Source organism: Heterodontus francisci, chromosome 11 (genome assembly GCF_036365525.1).
Source record: "Heterodontus francisci isolate sHetFra1 chromosome 11, sHetFra1.hap1, whole genome shotgun sequence".
NCBI classification, from domain to species: domain Eukaryota; kingdom Metazoa; phylum Chordata; class Chondrichthyes; order Heterodontiformes; family Heterodontidae; genus Heterodontus; species Heterodontus francisci.
In genome coordinates, this window is record NC_090381.1 from 118752431 (window position 1) to 118776261 (window position 23831).

General features: G+C 46.3%; 1 protein-coding gene across 1 annotated transcript in view; it reads right to left on the reverse strand.

The window, feature by feature from the left end:
- LOC137374989 (tumor protein p63-regulated gene 1-like protein) overlaps positions 1–23831 on the reverse strand; it is a 221733-nt gene that overhangs the window by 11115 nt on the left and 186787 nt on the right. Inside the window, exon 4 of the mRNA XM_068041607.1 lies at positions 2386–2539. Coding sequence (XP_067897708.1) covers positions 2386–2539 — 154 coding nt within the window. The remainder of the gene's footprint in view (positions 1–2385; positions 2540–23831) is intronic.

The following is a 23831-nucleotide window of genomic DNA, read 5'->3' on the forward strand; positions in this document are numbered from 1 at the left end:
ATTCCCCTTTATCTATCCTACTAGTTACATCCTCAAAAAACTCTAAGAAATTTGTCAAACAGGATCTCCCTTTAGTAAAACCATGCTGACTTGTTCTAATCATACTATGCTTCTCCAAGTGCAATGTTAAGACTTCTTTAATAATAGTTTCCAGCATCTTCCCAATGACTGATGTTAGGCTAACTGGCCTGTAGTTCCCTGTTTTCTCTCCACCTCCTTTCTTGAAAAGCGGTGTAACATTTCCCAACTTCCAATCTAACGGGCCCATTCCTGAATCTAAGAAATTCTTTCGTTTTAGTTTTATAGATACAGCACTGAAACAGGCCCTTCGGCCCACCGAGTCTGTGCTGACCATCAACCACCCATATATACTAATCCTACACTAATCCCATATTCCTACCACATCCCCACCTGTCCCTATATTTCCCTACCACCTACCTATACTAGTGACAATTTATAATGGCCAATTTACCTACCAACCTGCAAGTCTTTTGGCTTGTGGGAGGAAACCGGAGCACCCGGAGGAAACCCGCGCAGACACAGGGAGAACTTGCAAACTCCACACAGGCAGTACCCAGAATTGAACCCGGGTCGCTGGAGCTGTGAGGCTGCGGTGCTAATCACTGCGCCACTGGAAAATTATAGCCAGCGCATCCACTATCTCTGCAGCTATCTCTTTTAGAACCTTAGCATGTAGGCCATCTGGTCACAGGGTCTTGTCAGATTTTAGTCCCTCAAGTTTCTCCAATACCTTTTCTCGATAGATATCAATTTCCTTAATTTCCTCACTCTTTTTAGCCCCTAGGTTACTGCCTATTTCTGGTATGGAACTTGTGTCTTCTACTGTGAAGGCAGACACAAAATATGCGTTCAATATCTCTGCCATTTCCTCATTCCCCATGATGACTTCTTGACTTCTCCTGCCTCTGCCTCTAAGTGACAATCGTCTACTTCAGCTACTCTCTTCGTTTTTATGTACTTATAAAAACTCTTACAATCTGTTTTTATATTGCTGGCTAGTTTACTCTCATTCTATTTTTTTCCCTTTTTTATCATCTTTTTGGTCCAGTCTCTCCACATAACTGAAGCCCCTCATCCCTGGCATCATTCTCATGAACCTCTTCGGCACAGTCTCCAAGGCCTTGTCATTACTATCTGTACGGAGTGTCAGGACTCAAATATGAGTTGGGCATCTTGGAGCATGTTTATTACCCATGGTCTATCACGGTGATATTGCTGCTGCCCAGTTGCTTCCGTACTTGTGTTGAGTTTGAAGTAGCCCCCGATATTGATGATGAAATTTGCTTAGGTCTTAGTGCTTATATCACACGCTCATCGATGTCACATTACAAACTGAAACAGGTTGGATATTGAGCAGTTGCCACACCATTGTCAAGGAAAATCAAAATGCTACATTGAAAAGAAACACACATCTAGTGTCTTTAAGGTGATAAAATGACTCAAGGCCCTTTACAGAGAACAGCATTGTACAGAGCAGAGTATAGAAGCTCAGAGCACTCTGTCAGAAGCATGGGCACTGAGGGAGCTTTAGAGGCGAAGAGAGGACTGAACTGTGAGGAAAGGGGTGACAAGGTGAGGGGAGAGTTAATAAGCCGAGGGGGGAGGGTAACAAGGTGAGGGAGGGGTAGCAAGGTGAGGGAAGGGGTGAAATGGTGAGGGGTTAACAAGGTGAGGGGAGGGGAGGGATGACAAGGTGAGGAGAAGGGTAACAAGGTGAGGAGAGGGGTAACAAAGTGAGGGGAACGATACCAGAATCAGGAGGGTTGGGGAGGGAGCCTCAGAGAGTAGGACTGAGATGGTCTTTTCTGACAGGAAATTGGAGAGAATGAGAACACACAGGAGTTGAGAATCAGAGGGATTTCAGGAAATGCAGTGTGTAAACTGCTTATGTGTTGAGTTCATTAATGCAGCTTTGGATTGTTTGAACAGATTGTCCGTCTTCCTCTGGTTAGGGCATGGCCACTTGCTGAGGGTTGGTTTTGTGTGGCCCTGGTTGACCACTGGAGTCTCACCCCAATTGGTCAGTCTTCAGTGCGGGCCTAGACTATGTCAGCATGGACACTTACTGGGCTGGAGACAGACTGATCCTATCTACATACAACTTCCAAACAGCCACCCTTACAAGCAGGTTAGTGTCCAGGAGCAGGCTTGGGATAACAAGCTGGAAGGAGGGACTGTGGGGTCCTCCTGCGAAGTGGGGCTCAGTACTGCACCGGCCAGGACATGCAATTATTCCAAGAGCTGGTGAACAGAGTATGCACATCCTTGAGTTCCTCACAGGCACTACCCAAGCAGAACACGGCCAATCTACAAATTCAGAACAAGGCAAAACAGCTCCTCCCTCACTCCCAAATTCACTCTTACCTGACAAATGCTGGTAAATCTGTCAGTGGTGTTTATGGCTGGATGTTCAGCAAAGGTTGTGTACGGAATCTCATCACTCCAAGGATTCCAGCGGGAGATGAAGGATGCCTCTCGCAGTTTGTCCCAGTGAAGACGTATTCCTTTACCATCTCTCCTACAGAAACAACATTGCAGGAAAATGGACCAATAGTAGCCGAGTGATTAGATTGGTGTACTGGGCATGTGCATTATTTATTTGCACAAGTTGCATGTAATATAAAGACAGGAATTGAACATCACATCATCAGGATGACCCAAAGTGCATCACACCCAAAGATTACCCTTGAAATGGAGCCAAACGCAACACAGCAAGATCCCACCAATACAAATGAATGACTAGCCAGATAATCTGCATTTATGATGATTGTTAAGGGAGGAATATTGGTCGGACACCAGGACACCTCGCTGCTCTGCATTGAATATGTAATAGGATCTTTGATGTAATCTGAGAAGAGAGACGGGGCATCGATTTGTCCAGTTTGAACAGGTGACGGGATCGAGGGACTGGTAGGGGAATCGAGGAATAGAGGGACAGAATGATGGATTTGAAGAATCGAGGGATGAGTGAGAGGAGCAGGTGACCAAGCGAGGAGGTGAGGGGTTCGAGCGAGTAGGTGAGGGGATTGAGGGTAAGGGTCAGTGGATCAAGGAATCAAGGGACGGGGAGGGTTTGAGGGATCGAAGGATGGAGTGAAGGGTTTGAGTGAGGTGATGAGGGGATTGTGGCCAAGGTTGAGGAGATTGAGCATTTACAGGATGTGGGCATCGCTGGCAAATCCAGCATTTATTGACCATCCCGAATTGCCCTTGAGAACCATAGAACCATAGAAAAACTACGACACAGAAAGAGGCCATTCAGCCCATCATGTCTGCACCGGCTGAAAAGTCTGGCCGCCCAAACTAATCCTACTTTCCAGAATCTGGCCCGTATCCTCGCAGGTCACAGCACGTCCGGAGCATGTCCAAGTACCTTTTAATGAGTTGAGGGTTTCTGCCTCAATTACTGTTCCTGGCAGTGAATTCCAGTCACCCACCACCCTCTGGGTGAAAAGCTATTTCCTCATGTCCCCTCTAATCCTTCTACCAATCACCTTAAATCTGTGCCTCTGGTAACTGACCTCTCCGCTAGGGGAAACAGATCCTTTTCACGTCAATCATACAGCCCGAGGGGTTTTACACAGGTTCCAGACCCTCGGTTCACTATGGTGTGAGGGCCTTACACAGTGGCCTTTCCCCATTGAGCCTTTGTGGCGGCTGCCCCAAGCTTTAGTGTAGAACTTCAAAAGGACGTGAACAAGTTGGTGGAATGGGCAGAAAGGTGGCAGATGAAGTTCAATGCAGAGAAATGTGAAGAGATTCATTTTGGTAGAAAGAACATGGAGAGAAAATATAGAATAAAGGCTACAATTCTAAAGGGAGAGCAGGAGCAGAGAGACCTGGCTGTATATGTGGCAGGACAGGTTGAGAGAGCGGTTGATAAAGTATACAGTATCCTGGGCTTTATTAATAGGGGCAGAGAGTACAAGAACAAGGAGGTTATGTTAAACTTGTATAAGACACTAGCTGGACTATTGCATCCAGTTCTGGGCGCCGCATTTGAGGAAAGACGTGAAGGCATTGGAGAGAGTACAGAAAAGATTCACGAGAATGGTTCCAGGGATGAGGAATTTCAGTTAATGAAGATAGATCGGAGAAGTTAGGACTGTTTTCCTTGGAGAAGAGAAGGCTGAGAGGTGATTTGAGAGAGGAATTCAAAATCATGAGGGGTCTGGACAGAGTAGATAGAGAGAAACTGTTCCCACTCGTGAAAGGATCGAGAACGAGAGGGCACAGATTTAAAGTATTTGGTAAGAGAAGCTAAAGTGACATGAGGAAAAACTTTTTCACACAGCGAGTGGTTAAGGTCTGGAATGCGCTGCCTGAGAACATGGTGGAGGCAGGTTCAATTGAAGCATTCAAAAGGGAAATAGACAGTTATATGAAAAGGAAGAATATGCAGGGTTATGGGGAGAAGGTGGGGGAATGGAACTGAGGGAATTGCTCTTTCAGTGAGACAGTGCAGGCACGATGGGCCGAATGGCCTAGTTCTGCACTGTAATGATTCTGTGATTCGAGTACGTCCCTCAGCATGCAGTCATGGACCTTGAAATGTGCCAGTCTGCAACACTTGGTCTTGGATAGCTCTTATTGGAAGACCAGTAAGTTTCGGGTAGACCAAATTGCGACTTTCATCAAATTAATGGTCCTCCAGCAGCAGTTGATGTTTGTCTCCGTCTACGTCCCTGGGAACAGCCCGGAGAGCACAGACTCCTGTATTACAGAGCTGTTCGGGATGAACCTCAACAAATACCCCTGCATCTCTTTTCACACCTGCTTTGCAAAGACACATTCCAGAAGGTGGTGCACGACAGTCTCTTCCCCACCACAGCCACCTCGAAAGCTGCGTGCAGAGGCGGTGAGACTGCGGGCATGCAGGAAGGATCTGGCATGTGAACATATGAACAAGCGAACATATGAAAATACGAATAAGGAGGATTAGGCCACTCAGCCCCTCGAGCCTGCTCCGCCATTCAATAAGATCATGGCTGATCTGAATGTAACCTCATCTCCACATTTCCGCCTACCCCGATAACCTTTCACCGCCCCCTTGCTTATCAAGAATCTATCTACCTCTGCCTTAAAAATATTCAGACTCTGCTTCCACTGCCTTTAGAGGAAGAGAATTCCAAAGACTCACGACCCTCTGAGAGAAAAAATTTCTCCTCATCTCTGTCTTAAATGGGTGACCCCTTATTTTTAACCAGTGACGCCGAGTTCTAGATTCCCCCACAAGGGGAAACATCCTTTCCACATCCACCTTGTCAAGACCCCTCAGGATCTTATATGTTTCAATCAAGTCGCCTCATACTCTTCCAAACTCCAGCGGATACAAGCCTAACCAGTCCAACCTTTCCTCATAAGACAACAAAGAACAAAGAACAGTACAGCACAGGAACAGGCTATTCAGCCCTCCAAGCCTGCGCCCATCTTGATGCCTGCCTAAACTAAAACCTTCTGCACTTCCGGGGACCGTATCCCTCTATTCTCATCCTATTCTTGTATTTGTCAAGAGGCCTCTTAAACGTCGCTATCGTATCTGCTTCCACCACCTCCCCCGGCAGCAAGTTCCAGGCACTCACCACCCTCTGTGTATAGAACTTGCCTCGCACATCCCCTCTAAACTTTGCCCCTTGCACCTTAAACCTATGTCCCCTAGTAACTGACTCTTCCACCCTGGGAAAAAGCTTCTGACTATCCACTCTGTCCATGCCGCTCATAACTTTGTAAACCTCTATCATGTCACCCCTCCACCTCCGTCGTTCCAGTGAAAACAATCTGAGTTTATCCAACCTCTCCTCATAGCTAATGCCCTCCAGACCAGGGAACATCCTGGTAAACCTCTTCTGTACCCTCTCCAAAGCCTCCACGTCCTTCTGGTAGTGTGGCGACAAGAATTGCACGCAATATTCTAAGTATGGCCGAACTAAAGTTCTGCACAGCTGCAGCATGACTTGCCAATTTTTATACTCTATGCCCCGACCGATGAAGGCAAGCATGCCGTATGCCTTCTTGACTACCTTATCCACCTGCGTTGCCACTTTCAGTGACCTGTGGACCTGTACGCCCAGATCTCTCTGCCTGTCAATACTCCTAAGGGTTCTGCCATTTACTGTATACTTCCCACCTGCATCAGACCTTCCAAAATGTATTACATCACATTTGTCCGGATTAAACTCCATCTGCCATTTCTCTGCCCAAGTCTCCAACCGATCTATATCCTGCTGTATCCTCTGACAATCCTCATCATTATCCGCAACTCCACCAACCTTTGTGTCGTCCGCAAACTTACTAATCAGACCAGCTACATTTTCCTCCAAATCATTTATATATACTACAAACAGCAAAGGTCCCAGCACTGATTCCTGCGGAACACCACTAGTCACATCCCTCCATTCAGAAAAGCACCCTTCCACTGCTACCCTCTGTCTTCTATGACTGAGCCAGTTCTGTATCCATCTTGTCAGCTCACCGCTGTTCCCATGTGACTTCACCTTTTGTACCAGTCTGCCATTAGGGACCTTGTCAAAGGCTTTACTAAAGTCCATATAGACAACATCCACTGCCCTTCCCTCATCAATCATCTTTGTCACTTCCTCAAAAAACTCAATCAAATTAGTGAGACATGACCTCCCCTTCACAAAACCATGATGCCTCTCGCTAATAAGTTTGTTTGTTTTTAAATGGGAGTAAATCCTGTCCTGAAGAATCCTCTCTAATAATTTCCCTACCACTGATGTAAGGCTCACCGGCCTATAATTTCCTGGATTATCCTTGCTACCCTTCTTAAACAAAGGAACAACATTGGCTATTTTCCAATCCTCTGGGACCTCACCTGTAGCCAATGAGGATGCAAAGATTTCTGTCAAGGCCCCAGCAATTTCTTCCCTTGCCTCCCTCAGTATTCTGGGGTAGATCCCATCAGGCCCTGGGGACTTATCTACCTTAATGCTTTGCAAGACACCCAACACCTCCTCCTTTTTGATAATGAGATGACTGAGACTATCTGCACTCCCTTCCCGAGGCTCATCATCCACAAAGTCCTTCTCCTTGGTGAATACTGATGCAAAGTACTCATTTAGTACCTCGCCCATTTCCTCTGGCTCCACACATAGATTCCCATCTCTGTCCTTGAGTGGGCCAACCCTTTCCCTGGTTACCCTCTTGCTCTTTATATATGTATAAAAAGCCTTGGGATTTTCCTTAATCCTGTTTGCCGCCCATTCCAGGTATTAGTCTAGTAAACCTTCTCTGAACTGCGACCAATGCATTTTCATCCTTCCTTAAATAAGGAGACCAGTACTGTACACAGTACTCCAGATGTGGTCTCACCAATACCCTGTATAACTGAAGCATAACGTCCCTACGTTTGTATTCAATTCCCCTCGCGATAAATGATAACATTCTATGAGCTTTCCTAATGACTTGCTGTACCTGCATACTAACCTTTTGTGATTAATTCACTAGGACACCCAGATCCCTCTGCATCTCAGAGCTCTGCAATCTCTCACCATTTAGATAAAATGCTTCTTTTTTATTCTTCCTGCCAAAATGGACAATTTCACATTTTACCACATTATACTCCATTTGCCAGATCTTTGCCCACTCACTTAACCTATCTATATCCCTTTGTAGCCTCCTTTTGTCCTCTTCACAACTTACTTTCCTACCTGTCATCAGTAAATTTAGCAACCATACCTTCGGTCCCTTCTTCTAAGTTATTTATATAAATTGTAAAAAGTTGAGGCCCCAGCACAGATCTCTGTGGCTCATCACTCGTTACAACTTGCCAACCAGAAAATGACCCATTTATGCCTACTCTCTGTTTACTGTTAGCTCGTCAATCTTCTATCCATGCCAATATGTTACCCCCTACATCATGAGCTTTTACAAAGAACAAAGAACAAAGAAAATTACAGCACAGGAACAGGCCCTTCGGCCCTCCAAGCCTGCGCCGATCCAGATCCTCTATCTAGGGCGGCACAGTGGCGCAATGGTTAGCACTGCAGCCTCACAGCTCCAGCGACCCGGGTTCAATTCCAGGTACTGCCTGTGTGGAGTTTGCAAGTTCTCCCTGTGTCTGCGTGGGTTTCCTCCGGGTGCTCCGGTTTCCTCCCACAAGCCAAAAGACTTGCAGGTTGGTAGGTAAATTGGCCATTATAAATTGCCCCTAGTATAGGTAGGTGGTAGGGAAATGTGGGGATGTGGTAGGAATATGGGATTAGTGTAGGATTAGTATAAATGGGTGGTTGATGGTCGGCACAGACTCGGTGGGCTGAAGGGCCTGTTTCAGTGCTGTATCACTAAACTAAACTAAAACTAAACCTGGCGCCTATTTTCTAAGGGTCTGTATCTCTTTGCTTCCTGCCCATTCATGTATCTGTCTAGAATGGGGAGGGAACACTGTTCCCACATGACCAGTTTCTGTTTCACCATGGCTGCTCACTCCTTCCAGTTTTTGCACATGTCCCGGCCCCTCCAAACCATATCCCCAGCACCTTCAGGTAGTCTGATCTGACAGTGAAGGGAACAAAGAATCAGTCAGCCCAGTTCCCAAAGAACATGGCCTCGCTCTTGCTGCGATTTACTTTGGCTCCCGAGGCCAGTTCGAACTGGTCGCAGATGCTCATCAGCTTGTGAACTGACAGCGGATCCGAGCAGAAGAGGGCAACATCGTCCATGTTCAGTGAGGCTCTGATCTGAGTGCCTCCGCTGCCTGGGATTGTCACCTCTCTTAGGCCCACAGCTTCCTGATGGACTCAGCAAAGTGTTCAATACAGCACATGAACAAGACAGTGGAGAGAGAGGACAGCCCTACCTGACTCCAGATTTGATCAGAAAGCTTTCTGATTCTGATCCATTGATTGAAACTCCACGACTGATGTTTGTCGAACAGTTGGATCTAATTGCGGATTCACTCCCCAAAACCCATTTTGGGGAGGACAATCCATCATGTATGTGTGCGATATCCTGTCAAAGGCCTTCTTCTGGTCCAAGCTGCTGAGGAAGGTGTCCAGCCCCCTGTCCTGTACATAGGTGATTGTATCGCTGAGTAGTGTGAGGCTATCAGAGATCTTCCTGCACAGGTCTGATCAGGGTGGATCACCAACTCCAGAGCAACTAAGTGGCTTGCCAGACCATTTCAGAGGACAGTTAAGAGTCAACCACATTGCTGTTGGTCTGGAGTCACATGTAGGTGTGACCCGGTAAGGACACCAGATTTCCTTCCCTAAAGGACATTAGTGAACCAGATGGGTTTTTGTATCAATCCTGTCGAAGTCATGCTTCAGCTATACAAAGCCTTGATTAGACCACACCTTAGGAAGGAGATATTGTCCTTTGAGGGAGTGCAGGGTAGATTTACCAGAATGATAACTGGACTCCAAGGGTTAAATTATGAGGAGAGATTTTACAAACTAGGGTCATGTTTCCTGGAATTTAGAATTTGGAAGATCAAAGTTTCGAGATATCAAGGAGAACAGATTGGGTAGATCGAGAGAAACTATTTCCACTGGTTGGGAAGTCTAGGACTGGGGGCTTAGCGTAGAAATGAGAGTCGGACTTTTCAGGAGTGAAATTAGGAAACACTTCTATACATAAAGTGTGTTAGAGGTTTGGAACTCTCTTCCACAAATGGCAATCAAAATTGTTAATTTTCAATCTGAGATTGATAGAGCTTAGTTGACCAAAGGTATTAAGGGATATGGGGCTGAATTTTCAATTGCCTGTCAGGGCGAGTTTGGGTGTGGGTGTGCTCGAAAAACGCGCACTCGGAAGGCGACACTGGTTCCCAACACCTTAGTGACATGATTAGATTTTCAAAGGGAGTGAGGGGAGGGGGGGTGGGGGCTGCCAACCCACAAACCCCCAATTAATTGCTTGCTGAGATTGTTGTGGAGCTCATTAGGAGTATGGGAAGCAACAGTTAGCAATATTCAAATGGCAAGAAAAGGGAACATGGAGGATCTGGAACACGTTTGAGCATAGCTGTCGTGAACACAGCGGGAAGTCATTAGTGCTCACGACTGCAGTGTGAAAAAGTTGTATAAAAGGGGAGATTCAAATTCAGTTGCTCATACAATGACACAGAATTGCCATCGCGAGAGCTGACAGGCTTGATTTTGTCAGATGAGAGTATTTGGGACTGTCGAGAGGAATGTGATGCTGTTGGTATCTGTGGCCACCTCTAGCCATGCCTGCTTGGTCTGGCTCGCTGGAGCTCTTCATCCAGATGGAGGGAAGAGTACAGCTCTCCTGTCCGCCACAGCCTCGATCAGGGCCTCAAGGGAGGCAACAGAAAAATGTGGGTCCGCCCAGGAGCAGCTGCCCAAATCATCGGTGGCCCTCTGTTCTCCCTGCTCATCTATTTCCAAAGGCAACAGCAAGATCAGTCATGGCTGTCATTTGCCTTTCAAATTATTCCTCCGTGCTTAGCTCCCGCCTCCTGGCTATGCCCAACTGCTCTAAATGGGCATCGGACTGTGGGCTAATTAATGGCTGACACTTTGAAAGTTGCATAGCGTCATTGATGCTGGCGCAGTGTGGGGTCAGGACCTGGAAATGTTCCAGGTGTCAGGTTCCTGACCCTGGAATGAAAATTCAGCCACATCCAATGGAGTTAGGTCATAGATAAGCCATGATCTCATAGAATAGTGGAACAGGCTTGAGGGGTGAATCGCCTCCTCCTGTTCCGATGTTTGTGGTCATCATTACTGACACAAGCTTTAATTAAACTCCTCAACTACCATGGTGAGATTTGAACTCATATCTCTGGATCATTAGTCCAAGCCTCTGGATTACTGATCCAGTGACACAACCACTGTGCTACTGTACCCCTTGAGGGATTGAAAGATAGGGTGAGGGGATTGAGGGATCAAGGGGGTAAGAAGGGATTAAGGGAGATGTGAGAGGGCCGAGGAATGGGTGTGAGAGGGTCAAGGATGGAGTGAGGGATTGAGGGTCAGGTTGAGAGGACTGAGGGACAGGTTGAGGGGATTGAAGGACAGGTTGAGGGGATTGAGGGATCAAGGGGGTAAGAAGGGATTAAGGGAGATGTGAGAGGGCCGAGGAATGGGGGTGAGAGGGTCAAGGATGGAGTGAGGGATTGAGGGACAGGTTGAGGGGATTGAGGGACAGGTTGAGAGGACTGAGGGACAGGTTGAGGGGATTGAGGGTCAGGTTGAGAGGACTGAGGGACAGGTTGAGGGGATTGAGGGACAGTGTGAGAGGATTGAGGGACAGGTTGAGGGGATTGAGGGTCAGGTTGAGGGGATTGAGGGTTAGGTTGAGGGAATTGAGGGACAGAGTGAGGGGATTGAGGGACAGGTTGAGGGGATTGAGGGACAGGTTGAGAGGACTGAGGGACAGAGTGAGGGGATTGAGGGACAGGTTGAGGGGATTGAGGGACAGGTTGAGGGGACTGAGGGACAGGTTGAGGGGACTGAGGGACAGGTTGAGGGGATTGAGGGACAGTGTGAGAAGGATTTCTGGGTCTAATGGTCTTTCCATATTTCTAAAGTTCAATAAGATTCCTGAAGTCAGCTGGAAAGATTTCAGGACTGTCGGAACTCCATTCAGGACAGTCAGGAGTCTGTCCACTTTGCTGACAAGTTCAGGGAAAATTGAGGAATGGGTTGGGAGTTTCCCATCTTGGATTTGAACCAAATAATCTGCTTTATTGCTTCGTCTGTCTGAGTGAAGCACAGTAGCTTGAGTTGTTTATAAATTCAGGGTAAACTCTTTCACTAATCCAACATTACCATGATTAACTGTACAGTGTTTTGTAAACATTTACCAGAAAGGAGTGAACAGAATCTACACGAGGCGAGCACTGAGGATTGAATAAGTCTCAACATGCTGTTAAACGATGTACCTTTCATCTAAGCTGGCTCGCTCCAGCTCTCTGTTAATCACTGGCTGGTAATGATTCATACTAAACTGCTCAATGAACTGCTTTACTGATAGTATCCATAGCAACAATGCAAGGAGCAGTGATCCTGGAGCAGAGGTTTATTGTTACCATAAGCACAGACATTGTAATGGGAGATATGTCTGCTCCTGTGGGGATAATTAGTCCACATTCTCTTGACCTCATTTTGCCCGACACCATTTGGAAGATTGATCTAGTGCCAGTTCCCCAGTGCTGTTGCCCAATAGCCATCACCGGTTCACAGCCATCAATGTATCCCATTCTGTCTTGAGCCAATTTGGGCAATGTAACTCTTCACAAAGAGGACATGAGGAGGCTACAAAGGTATATAGATAGGTTAAGTGAGTGGGCAAAGATCTGGCAAATGGAATATAATGTTGGAAAGTGTGAATTTGTCCACATTGACAGGAAGAATAAAAAAGAAGCATATTATCTAAATGGTGAGAGATTGCAGAGCTCTGAGATGCAGAGGGATCTGGGTGTCCTAGTGCATGAATCGCAAAAGGTTAGTATGCAGATACAGCAAGTAATTAGAAAAATTCATAGAATGTTATCATTTATTGCAAGGGGAATTGAATACAAAAGTAGGGAGGTTATGCTTCAGCTATACAGGGCATTGGTGAGACCACATCTGGAGTACTGTGTACAGTATTGGCCTACTTATTTAAGGAAGGATGTAAATGTGTTGGAAGCAGTTCAGAGAAGGTTTACTAGACTAATACATGGAATGGGCAGGTTGTCTTATGAGGAAAGGTTAGATAGGCTAGGCTTGTATCTGCTGGAATTTAGAAGAGTAAGAGGCGACTTGATTGAAATATATAAGATCCTGAGGGGTCTTGACAGAGTGGATGTGGGTAGGATGTTTCCCCTTGTGGAAGAATCTAGAACTAGGGGTCACTGTTTAAAAATAAGGGGTCGCCCATTTAAGACAGAGATGAGGAGACATTTTTTCTCTCAGAGGGTCATGAGTTTTTGGAATTCTCTTCCTCAAAAGGTGGTGGAAGCAGAGTTTTTGAATATTTTTAAGGCAGAGGTAGATAGATTTTTGATAAACAAGGGGGTGAAAGGTTATCGGGGGTAGGTGGGAATGTGGAGTCGAGGTTACAATCAGATCAGCCATGATCTTATTGAATGATGGAGCAGGCTCGAGGGGCCGAGTGGCCCACTCCTGCTCCTAATTCGTATGTTCGTACATTTCTTACAGCAACCAAGCTGAGATTTAGAACTCGAGGGGAGAACCTAGGATACATCTGATCTAGTCCTGGGGTAAAACCAATTGATCCATGAAAGCTGCTGGATTGTCATTAAAATACCAAGTGGTTCACTGAGGTCACTCCTCTGTGCTCTAGCTTGTGTAGGACTCAGGTGTAACACGATGGAATTGGCTATTTATGTTTTCTGAGGTGGCTATCGCTACAAAACACTATCAGCATCTTCTGTGAGCAACTAAATGTCCACATCCCGACAATATATAAATATTTAATTCTTTGTTATTGACCTATGGTTCAGATATTATAGAATCCTACCTTCCTTCCTTTGTTGTGCAATGGAACCTTTTATTTGGTGAATTTACACGCAAACCTTTGAGTGGGATTAAACTGAATGGCTCCTTGTCGGCCAGCGCAGACACGATGGGCCGAATGGCCTATTTCAGTGCTGTAAATTTCTATCATTGTATGATTTTTTGGGGGGTTTGCACTGAGTGCTGAGCCAATGTGGGCCAGCTGTACAATTAGCACACTTACAGCTCTTTACCTCAACTCCGAGTCACTTTAGTTTTGTACAGGTTTCCATAGAAACCTACACACCTCTGCTTTATAGAAAACAATCCTTGTTGGAACTCTGATGCTGCAATTGTGGAGCACTGTAGGAATTACATGAGTATAAAGAGGATCCCTGGGGTTTAGAATAGGAGACAAATACCGAGAATATCTTGGGGAAGAATGTGTTTCTATGTGTGTTTTATAAATGAGTTGCTTTTTCAATTTGATTATACAATAGGAGCAATCAATGAGCTACATATTGGGCTGGATTTTACAGGGCCCCCGACGTCGGGCTCTGTGGTGGGGGTGGGGGGGGGGGCCAGAAGATCATTCTAGCAGTGATCTACCACAGAGCCCGACACCAGGAGGGCCTGGCCCGATCTTCCCGGCAATGGCAAAGCTCCGTGGTGGCCCCCTCACTGCTGGGCAACAGGACCTGAATGAACATATGGTAATTATTGCTGAAAATAGTCATGTTATCGAAGCTTTCTGTCTTGTACTCATCAGGACAATCCACAAGAATAACCAATGTAAGGGAAAACAACAACTTATACTGCATGAGAAGAGAGTGCTGATTAGTTGGCAAGTAAGCTCTGATTGGTAGAGGTGTTGCCATGGCGAATGCACCAGTTTACAGCGACTAACGGGTAACTGCCAAGCTTTGTTTAAAATTTAATCCAGGCAGCTTGACTCTGATTGGTCAAGGCATTGCCCTGAGGAATCAACCGGTGAATTTCTTCTTCTTTGGCCTCCTTGTCTCGAGAGACAATGGGTAAGCATCTGGAGGTGGTCAGTGGTTTGTGAAACAGCACCTGGAGTGGCTATAAAGGCCAATTCTAGAGTGACAGACTCTTCCACAGGTGCTGCAGATAAAATTGGTTGTCGGGGCTGTTACACAGTTGGCTCTCTCCTTGCGCTTCTGTCTTTTTTCCTGCCAACTACTAAGTCTCTTCGACTGGCCACACTTTAGCCCCGTCTTTATTGCTGTCTGCCAGCTCTGGCGAACGCTGGCAACTGACTCCCACGACTTGTGATCAATGTCACAGGACTTCATGTCGCGTTTGCAGACGTCTTTAAAGCGGAGACATGGACGGCCGGTGGGTCTGATACCAGTGGCGAGCTCGCTGTACAATGTGTCCTTGGGGATCCTGCCATCTTCCATGCGGCTCACATGGCCAAGCCATCTCAAGCGTCGCTGGCACAGGCAAAGCAGTTCATGGAGTGCTGAAAGTATAGCAGGCTTGGCACTCTTGATTATTTCAGGGGTAATGCCGTCCTTTCCAGGGGCTTTTCCGCTGGCTAGAGAATCAATGCATCGCTGAGTTCCGATTTTGTTGGCTGTACGTCCAGCTCATCCATGACTGGCAGAGACTGGGCTGCATTGAGGGCGGTCTCAGTGGCAACATTTTCCCTGGAGTACAGTTCTAGGTAGTGCTCAACCCAGCGATCCATTTGCTTGCGTTGGTCAGTGATTGTGTCCCCTGATTTAGATTTGAGGGGGGCAATCTTCTTGATGGTTGGCCCAAAAGCTCTCTTAATGCCATCATACATTCCTCTGATGTTTCCGGTGTCAGAGGCCAGCTGAATATGACTGCATAGGTGTTGCCAGTAGTCATTTGCGCAGCGCCTGGCTGTTCTTTGTGCAGCGCTTCTGGCTGCTTTAAGTGCTACGGATGTTAATTCGCTGGGGGCTTTCTTGTGGTTCAACAGTGCAATGCATTTAGCGGCTATGACAGGTTCCAGCTCTTCAAAGTGAGATTGAAACCAGTCTGTATTCTGCTTCACACGTTTGCCGTAGGTGGTCATTGCTGACTCATAGATGGCGTCTCTGATGTGGGTCCACTTGGTCTCTGCATCCCCTGCAGGAGTGTTTTGGAGGACTTTTTCAAGTGAATTTAGAAATTTATGTAACAGCTGTGGATAAGAAATTCTGTCAGTGTTGATGCACGGGCAGCCCTTCTGCTTGGAGTGATGTAGCTTCTTTGGTTTGAGTCAAACCTTGCTGTACACCAGGGAGTGGTCAGTGTCGCAGTCCGCACTGTGGAAGCTGCGTGTGATTTGAACACTGTTTAAAGAGGCTCGCCTTGTGACAATGAGGTCCAGCTGGTGCCAATGACGTGATCTTGGGTGCCTCCATGAAACCTGGTGTCAGGGTTTAGTGTGAAAGAATGAGTTGGTGATGCAGAGGTTATGATAGGTACACAACTCAAGCAGTCTCTGTCCATTCTCATTCATCCTTCCAAATCCATAGCGCCCAAGGCAGGAGGGCCATGAGTCATGGTCGGCCCCAACCCTGGCGTTAAAGTCCCCCAGCAGGAACAGGTGTTCGGTATTGGGGATGCTACTAATGATATTATGAAGTTCCTCGTAGAACTGGTCTTTAGCTTCAGGTGGGGAGCAGATGCTGAGTAGGTGTACTGGACCAGAGGCGGTGAGCAGTCGGATGGACAGTACGCGTTCCGAGCCATTTGAATGAACCAATGAATATATGCAAACATTGCACCTGTTTCAGCTGAACAAAATACGTGACAGCCATTCGCTGGTTCATGGTGGAATTTATATTTCCAAGAGATAAGATAAGGAGCTGTAGAAATGCAAACAGTTTCATCTTAGAATCATAGAATCTTAAAATACAGAAGAAGGCCATTGGAGCTATCCAATTTGTCCCACTCCCCTGCTCTTTCCCCATTACCCTGAAAAATTTCCCCCTTCAAGTATTTATCCAATTCCCTTTTGAAAGTTATTATTGAATCTGCTTCCACTGCCCTTTCAGGCAGCGCGTTCCAGATCACAACAACTCACCGTGTAAAAAAGAATTCTCCTCATCTCCTCTCTGGTTCTTTTACCAATTATCCTAAATCTGTGTCCCTCTGGTTACCGACACCCCCTGCAACTGGAAACAGTTTCTCCTTATTTACTCAATCAAAAACCTTCATGATTTTGAACACCTCTATTAAATCTCCCCTTAACCTTCTCTGCTCTAAGGAGAACAATCCCAGCTTCTCCACATAACTGAAGTCCCTCAACCCTGGTACCATTCTAGTGAATCTCCTCTGCACCCTCTCCAATACCTTAACATCCTGCTTAAAATGTGCTGCCTTGGATTGGACATAATAATCCGGCTGAGACTTTATAAAGGTTTACCATCGAGTTCAATCATTTCAGAGCATGACGGGCCCCCATTTTACTTTCATTTTTAGTTATTTTTTCTTTTTTTACCTTTTTTACATTTTTTTTGCATATTTATTTTATTTCATCTTAGTTTGCTCAGTTTGCTTACCCACTGTTCAATTTTCAGTCCGTTAACACCCTATCTGTACTAATGCTTTGTCTTTCAACACACCATTAACATATTGTTTGCCTTTGCTCCGTGACCTTTTGGTCAGCTATGTGGCCTGGTCCAATCTGCACCTTCTCCTTTGTTATCTCTTGCCCCACCCCCGGCTCACTTGCTTATAATCTGTGACTTTTCTAATATTTGCCAGTTCTGAAGAAGGGTCACTGACCCGAAACGTTAACTCTGCTTCTCTTTCCACAGATGCTGTCAGACCTGCTGAGTGATTCCAGCATTTCTTGTTTTTATTTCAGATTTCCAGCATCCGCAGTATTTTGCTTTTAATTTACCATAACCTCCTTGCTTTTGTACTCTCTGCCTCTGCTTATGAAGCCAAGGATCCCAGACGTTTATTTTTTCTTAATAAACCTTCTCAACTTCTCCTGCAACCTTCAAAGATTTGGATACAAACACCTCCAGCTCTCTCAAGTGTGTTGCATCCATTTTATCCAGATTTGCACTGTCAGCGTAGGTAACAATCCAATAACAATTTACAGACAACATGGCAAACAAGGATGATGGAGCTCTTCAAAATGGAGAAGGAGCCAGGCTCTTTAATTCCATTGCTGAATGGTCATGACTCCATTTCATGTAGTTTTTCATCATTTGCAGTAGAGTGAACATGTTGAATGCTTGCCACTCATAGTCCTGAGGTGGTGGTGACAAGCTTCTCGATGAGCTGCTATGGTCTCTGTGTGGATAGTGCCAGGTAGGGAGTTCCAGGATATTGACCCAGTGACGAAGAAGGAACAATCATCTCTGTCCAGGTCAGTATGGTGTTTGACTTGGGGGAGCTCCGAGCTCAGGGTGTTCCATTGCATTGCTGCTTTTGTCCTATTACCCCTTTTATGAGCTCAAATGCATTTGAGATTGACTATATTACACAGCAGTGAACAATCAATAAGGGCAGGGAGATATCCTGATAGGCAGTTTGTTATCAGTCCACAGGAAACGGATGTGAAATGTCACAGAGTCATTACAGTAGAGAATGCAGCCATTCGGCCCATTGAGTCCATGCCAGCTCTCTGCAGAGCAATCCAGTGAGACCCATTCCCCTGCTCTATTGCTGTAGCCCTGCAAGCTCATTTCCCTCAAGTGTCCATCCAATTTCCTTTTGAAATCATTGATCATCTCCACTTCCACTGTCCTTGTAAGCAATGAGTTCCAGATCATTACCACTTGCTGTGAAAAACATTCTTCCTCATATGCATCTCTGCCCAAAGCCCTAAATCTGTGTCCCCTGGTCAGTTGTTGTGAGGGTAATTTTAATTCTTCATTCCCCTGATAGAGCACAGCCTCCAAACTTGTTGCTTGGTTTCTGACCTTGTCTAAGTGGCCATTTCTTCCATTGATTCCAGACAGCGAGTGGCAGCAGGTCAATTCATCATGAGCAGGGAATATCAGAATCCCAGCCTGATCCTCTCAATTAACCTGTCCCGCACCCTTGCGGCAGGAGGAACCGGTAACTATCAGGAGGAAGGTGCTGACTTGGATTCTCCCTCTTCCCAAGCTACCAAATCTTGGGCCAGTTTTAATGTAAGAACCCCCACCTCATACAGACTGAGGATCGAAGCTGGCTTTACAAGGCCCAGAGTCACAGTGGGCAGAGGCCTTAAACCACCAGCTCAGCTGCACAGTTACTCCTTTATTCATTTATACAAGTTTGCTGCTGAAGTACAAAATAAATGAAGGATCTAAAACTGCTTTGGACCAGCTCACCTGTTCCAAAAACATGGATGCCAGCTCAACTCTACCGTTTACCACCGACCAACAGCGGCTCCCACCATAGGCTACGACTGGCAAAATAACCGCGAGTTTAATGGCACGACTGTTATTAATGTGTTAATTGCCAAGCAACTTGTGGTGAGGAAGAGATACCCCATGAATTGAGACTTCATAGAGTCATAGAAACTGACAGTGCAGAAGGAGGCCATTCAGCCCATCATACTTGTACTGGCTCTTTGAAAGAACAGTTGTGCTTTGTTCCACATCCCTGTTTTTTGTCTATGACCCTGTAAATTCCTCATCCTCATGTACCTGTCCGACTCCCTTCAAAGATTATTGATGGAATCAGCTTCCACCATCTTTACAGGTCGAGTGTTCCAGATCCCGACATTCTGAAACATTCTCCTCATTTCCCCTCGAGATTGTATGCCAATGATTTTAAATTAATGACCACTAGTTATTGACTCACTCACCAGAGGGAACAGCCTCTCTCTATCTACTCGATCAAACCTCTTATCACTCTGAAAACCTCTATTAAGTCACCTCCTAGTCTTCTCTGTTACAAGGAGAACACTCCTAATTTTTCCAACCTTTCCTCATAACTGAAGTCCCACATCCCTGATAACATCCTAGTAAACCTCCTCTGTACCCTTCCTAAGGTCTTTCCACCTTTCCTAAAGTGTGGAGGCCAGAATTATACTTAATATTCCAGCTGAGGCCCAACCAGTGATTGATAAAGTTCTATCATGATCTCTGCTTTTATTTTCTATTCCTAGTTTTATAAATGCAATGACCCATGTGATATTTAACCATCTTACCAACTTTAAGAATTTGTGTATGTTGACACCAAGGTCTCTCTGCTCATCTACACTTTACTAAACCGTGTTATTAATTGTATATTATCCTTTCATATTCATCTTTGGCCTCCTTATCTCGAGAGACAATGGGTAAGCGCCTGGAGGTGGTCAGTGGTTTGTGAAGCAGTGCCTGGAGTGGCTATAAAGGTCAATTCTAGAGTGACAGGCTCTTCCACAGGTGCTGCAGAAAAATTTGTTTGTCGGGGCTGTTACACAGTTGGCTCTCTCCTTGCGCTTCTGTCTTTTTTCCTGCCAACTGCTAAGTCTCTTCGACTCGCCACACTTTAGCCCCGTCTTTATGGCTGCCCGCCAGCTCTGGCGAATGCTGGCAACTGACTCCCACGACTTGTGATCAATGTCACAGGATTTCATGTCGCGTTTGCAGACGTCTTTATAGCGGAGACATGGTCGGCCGGTGGGTCTGATACCAGTGGCGAGCTCGCTGTACAATGTGTCTTTGGGGATCCTGCCATCTTCCATGCGGCTCACATGGCCAAGCCATCTCAAGCGCTGTTGGCTCAGTAGAGTGTATAAGCTGGGGAGGTTGGCCGCCTCGAGGACTTCTGTGTTGGAGATACGGTCCTGCCACCTGATGCCAAGTATTCTCCGGAGGCAGCGAAGATGGAATGAATTGAGACGTTGCTCTTGGCTGACATACGTTGTCCAGGCTTCGCTGCCATAGAGCAAGGTACTGAGGACACAGGCTTGATACACTCGGACTTTTGTGTTCCGTGTCAGTGCGCCATTTTCCCACACTCTCTTGGCCAGTCTGGACATAGCAGTGGACGCCTTTCCCATGCGCTTGTTGATTTCTGCATCGAGAGACAGGTTACTGGTGATAGTTGAGCCTAGGTAGGTGAACTCTTGAACCACTTCCAGAGCGTGGTCACCGATATTGATGGATGGAGCATTTCTGACATCCTGTCCCATGATGTTCGTTTTCTTGAGGCTGATGGTTAGGCCAAATTCATTGCAGGCAGCCGCAAACGTGTCAATGAGACTCTGCAGACACTCTTCAGTGTGAGATGTTAAAGCAGCATCGTCAGCAAAGAGGAATTCCCTGATGAGGACTTTCCGTACTTTGGTCTTCGCTCTTAGACGGGCAAGGTTGAACAACCTGCCATCTGATCTTGTGTGGAGAAAAATTCCTTCTTCAGAAGACTTGAACGCATGTGAGAGCAGCAGGGAGAAGAAGATCCCAAACAGTGTAGGTGCGAGAACACAGCCCTGTTTCACGCCACTCAGGATAGGAAAGGGGTCTGATGAGGAGCCGCTATGCTGAATTGTATATTATCCTTTCATATTAATCCTCCCAAAATATCTCACTTCACACTTCTCCGCATTGAATTCCCATCTGCCACACGTTTGTCCATTTCACCATCCTGTCACTGAAAGGTCCTAATAGTATCCCGTTCCAAGAATTCCCTACAATTCGCTGCTTTGTCTCACATTCCGGTGAATGAGAACAGGGCAGAGGCAGCGGCAATCCCAGCACTCAGAGTCAGCTCAGGCAGCCAGCTGCTGAGAATAATAGGACAGAGACATCTCCAGCACAGGCCCATGCTGGCTCCAATTCTCCAGTGAAAGAGAGAGCAGTTGCAAATCCCACAGCCAAGGAGACCATGGAGAATGGAGAGAGAAAAACAGTTAAAAAAAAATCAGTTGACAAGTACAGGCTAACTTTTGGTCTCAATTAATATTATAGATGAAGAGAGAATGAGAGAGAGACAGAACAGGAGAGACAGAGCAAGAGAGAGAGACAGAGGCAAAGAGGGAGGGAAAGAGAGAGGGAGAGACAAAGAGAACGAGACAGAGGGAGAGACAGAGGGAAAGAGAGAGGGAGAGACAGAGGGAAAGAGAGAGGGAGAGACAGAGAGAGAGAGACAGAGGGAAAGAGAGAGAGAGAGACAGAGGGAGAGACAGAGGGAAAAAGAGAGAGAGAGACAGAGAGAGCAAGACAGAGGGAGAGACAGAGGGACAGAGAGAGAGAGAGACAGAGGGAGAGACAGAAGGAAAGAGAGAGGGAGAGACAGAGAGACAGAGACAGAGGGAGAGACAGAGGGAAAGATAGAGGGAGAGACAGAGAGAGACAGAGGGAAAGAGAGAGGGAGAGACAGAGCGAGAGACAGAGACGGAGAGAGAAAGAGACACACACACACATACCGCGAGAGTATGTCAGATATGCACACAGGTTTGAGTGCTAATCTCCCAGCTCCATTGAGCCAATGTTGATGAACAAAGAACAAAGAACAAAGAACAGTACAGCACAGGAACAGTCCATTCAGCCCTCCAAGCCTGCGCCGATCTTGATGCCTGCCTAAACTAACACCTTCTGCACTTCCGGGGCCCATATCCCTCCATTCCCATCCTATTCATGTATTTGTCAAGATGTCTCTTAAACGTCGCTATCATATCTGCTTCCACCACCTCCCCTGGCAGCAAGTTCCAGACACTCACCACCCTCTGTGTAAAAATCTTGCCTTGCACATCCCCTCTAAACTTTGCCCCTCGCACCTTAAACCTATGTCCCCTAGTAACTGACTCTTCCACCCTGGGAAAAAGCTTCTGACTATCCACTCTGTCCATGCCGCTCATAACTTTGTAAACCTCTATCATGTCGTCCCTCCACCTCCGTCGTTCCAGTGAAAACAATCCGGGTTTTTCCAACCTCTCCTCATAGTTAATGCCCTGAAAACCGGGCAACAACCTGGTAAACCTCCTCTGTACCCTCTGCAAAGCCTCCACGTCCTTCTGGTAGTGTGGCGACAAGAATTGCACGCAATATTCTAAGTGTGGCCTAACTAAAGTTCTGTACAGCTGCAACATGACTTGCCAATTTTTATACTCTATGCCCCGACCGATGAAGGCAAGCATGCCGTTTGCCTTCTTGACTACCTTATCCACCTGCGTTGCCACTTTCAGTGACCTGTGGACCTGTACGCCCAGATCTCTCTGCCTTTCAATACTCCTAAGGGTTCTGCCATTTACTGTATACTTCCCACCTGCAATAGACCTTCCAAAATGCATTACCTTAGATTTGTCTGGATTAAACTCCATCTGCCATTTCTCTGCCCAAGTCTCCAACCGATCTATATCCTGCTGTATCCTCTGACAATCCTCATCACTGTCCGCAACTCCACCAACCTTTGTGTCATCCGCAAACTTACTAATCAGACCAGCTACATTTTCCTCCAAATCATTTATATATACTACAAACAGCAAAGGTCCCAGCACTGATTCCTGCGGAACACCACTAGTCACATCCCTCCATTCAGAAAACACCCATCCACTGCTACCCTCTGTCTTCTATGACTGAGCCAGTTCTGTATCCATCTTGCCAGCTGACCTCTGATCCTGTGTGACTTCACTTTTTGTACCAGTCTGCCATGCGGGACCTTGTCAAAGGCTTTACTAAAGTCCATATAGACAACATCCACTGCCCTTCCTTCATCAATCATCTTCGTCACTTCCTCAAAAAACTCAATCAAATTAGTGAGGCACGATCTCCCCTTCACAAAACCATGCTGCCTCTCGCTAATAAGGTCGTTTGTTTCCAAATGGGAGTAAATCCTGTCCCGAAGAATCCTCTCTAATAATTTCCCTACCACTGACATAAGGCTCACCAGCCTATAATTTCCTGGATTATCCTTGCCACCCTTCTTAAACAAAGGAACAACATTGGCTATTCTCCAGTCCTCTGGGACCTCACCTGTAGCCAATGAGGATGCAAAGATTTCTGTCAAGGCCCCAGCAATTTCTTCCCTTGCCTCCCTCAGTATTCTAGGGTAGATCCCATCAGGCCCTGGGGACTTATCTACCTTAATGGTGCAGGTGTTTGGCTCCTCCCTGGCTCCTAAATTGAGATTAGTTAATGAAGCAATCTTGGGATCTTGCTGCTCAATGTGTGCTCTTGGGTGCACACTAGCCATTGCTTACAGAGTGATGGAGCGAGACGATTTTCCTTCCCTGACCTCACAGTGAAATGGGGTCCCAATGACAAAGGATTGTGGTGCGGTACATTACATCATTTAAAACTATTAACATTTCCACAGAAACACGGGTGTTGCAAAAACAAAATGAAATGTGATTTCAACCTTTGTACCAAAAAAAAGCTCGAGGCAAAACAAAACACAAAGCTGTCAACTCACAGCACGCGTCACCCGGGCGTGGTGTTACATTTATTTGCTCTAGTGCTTGGTATC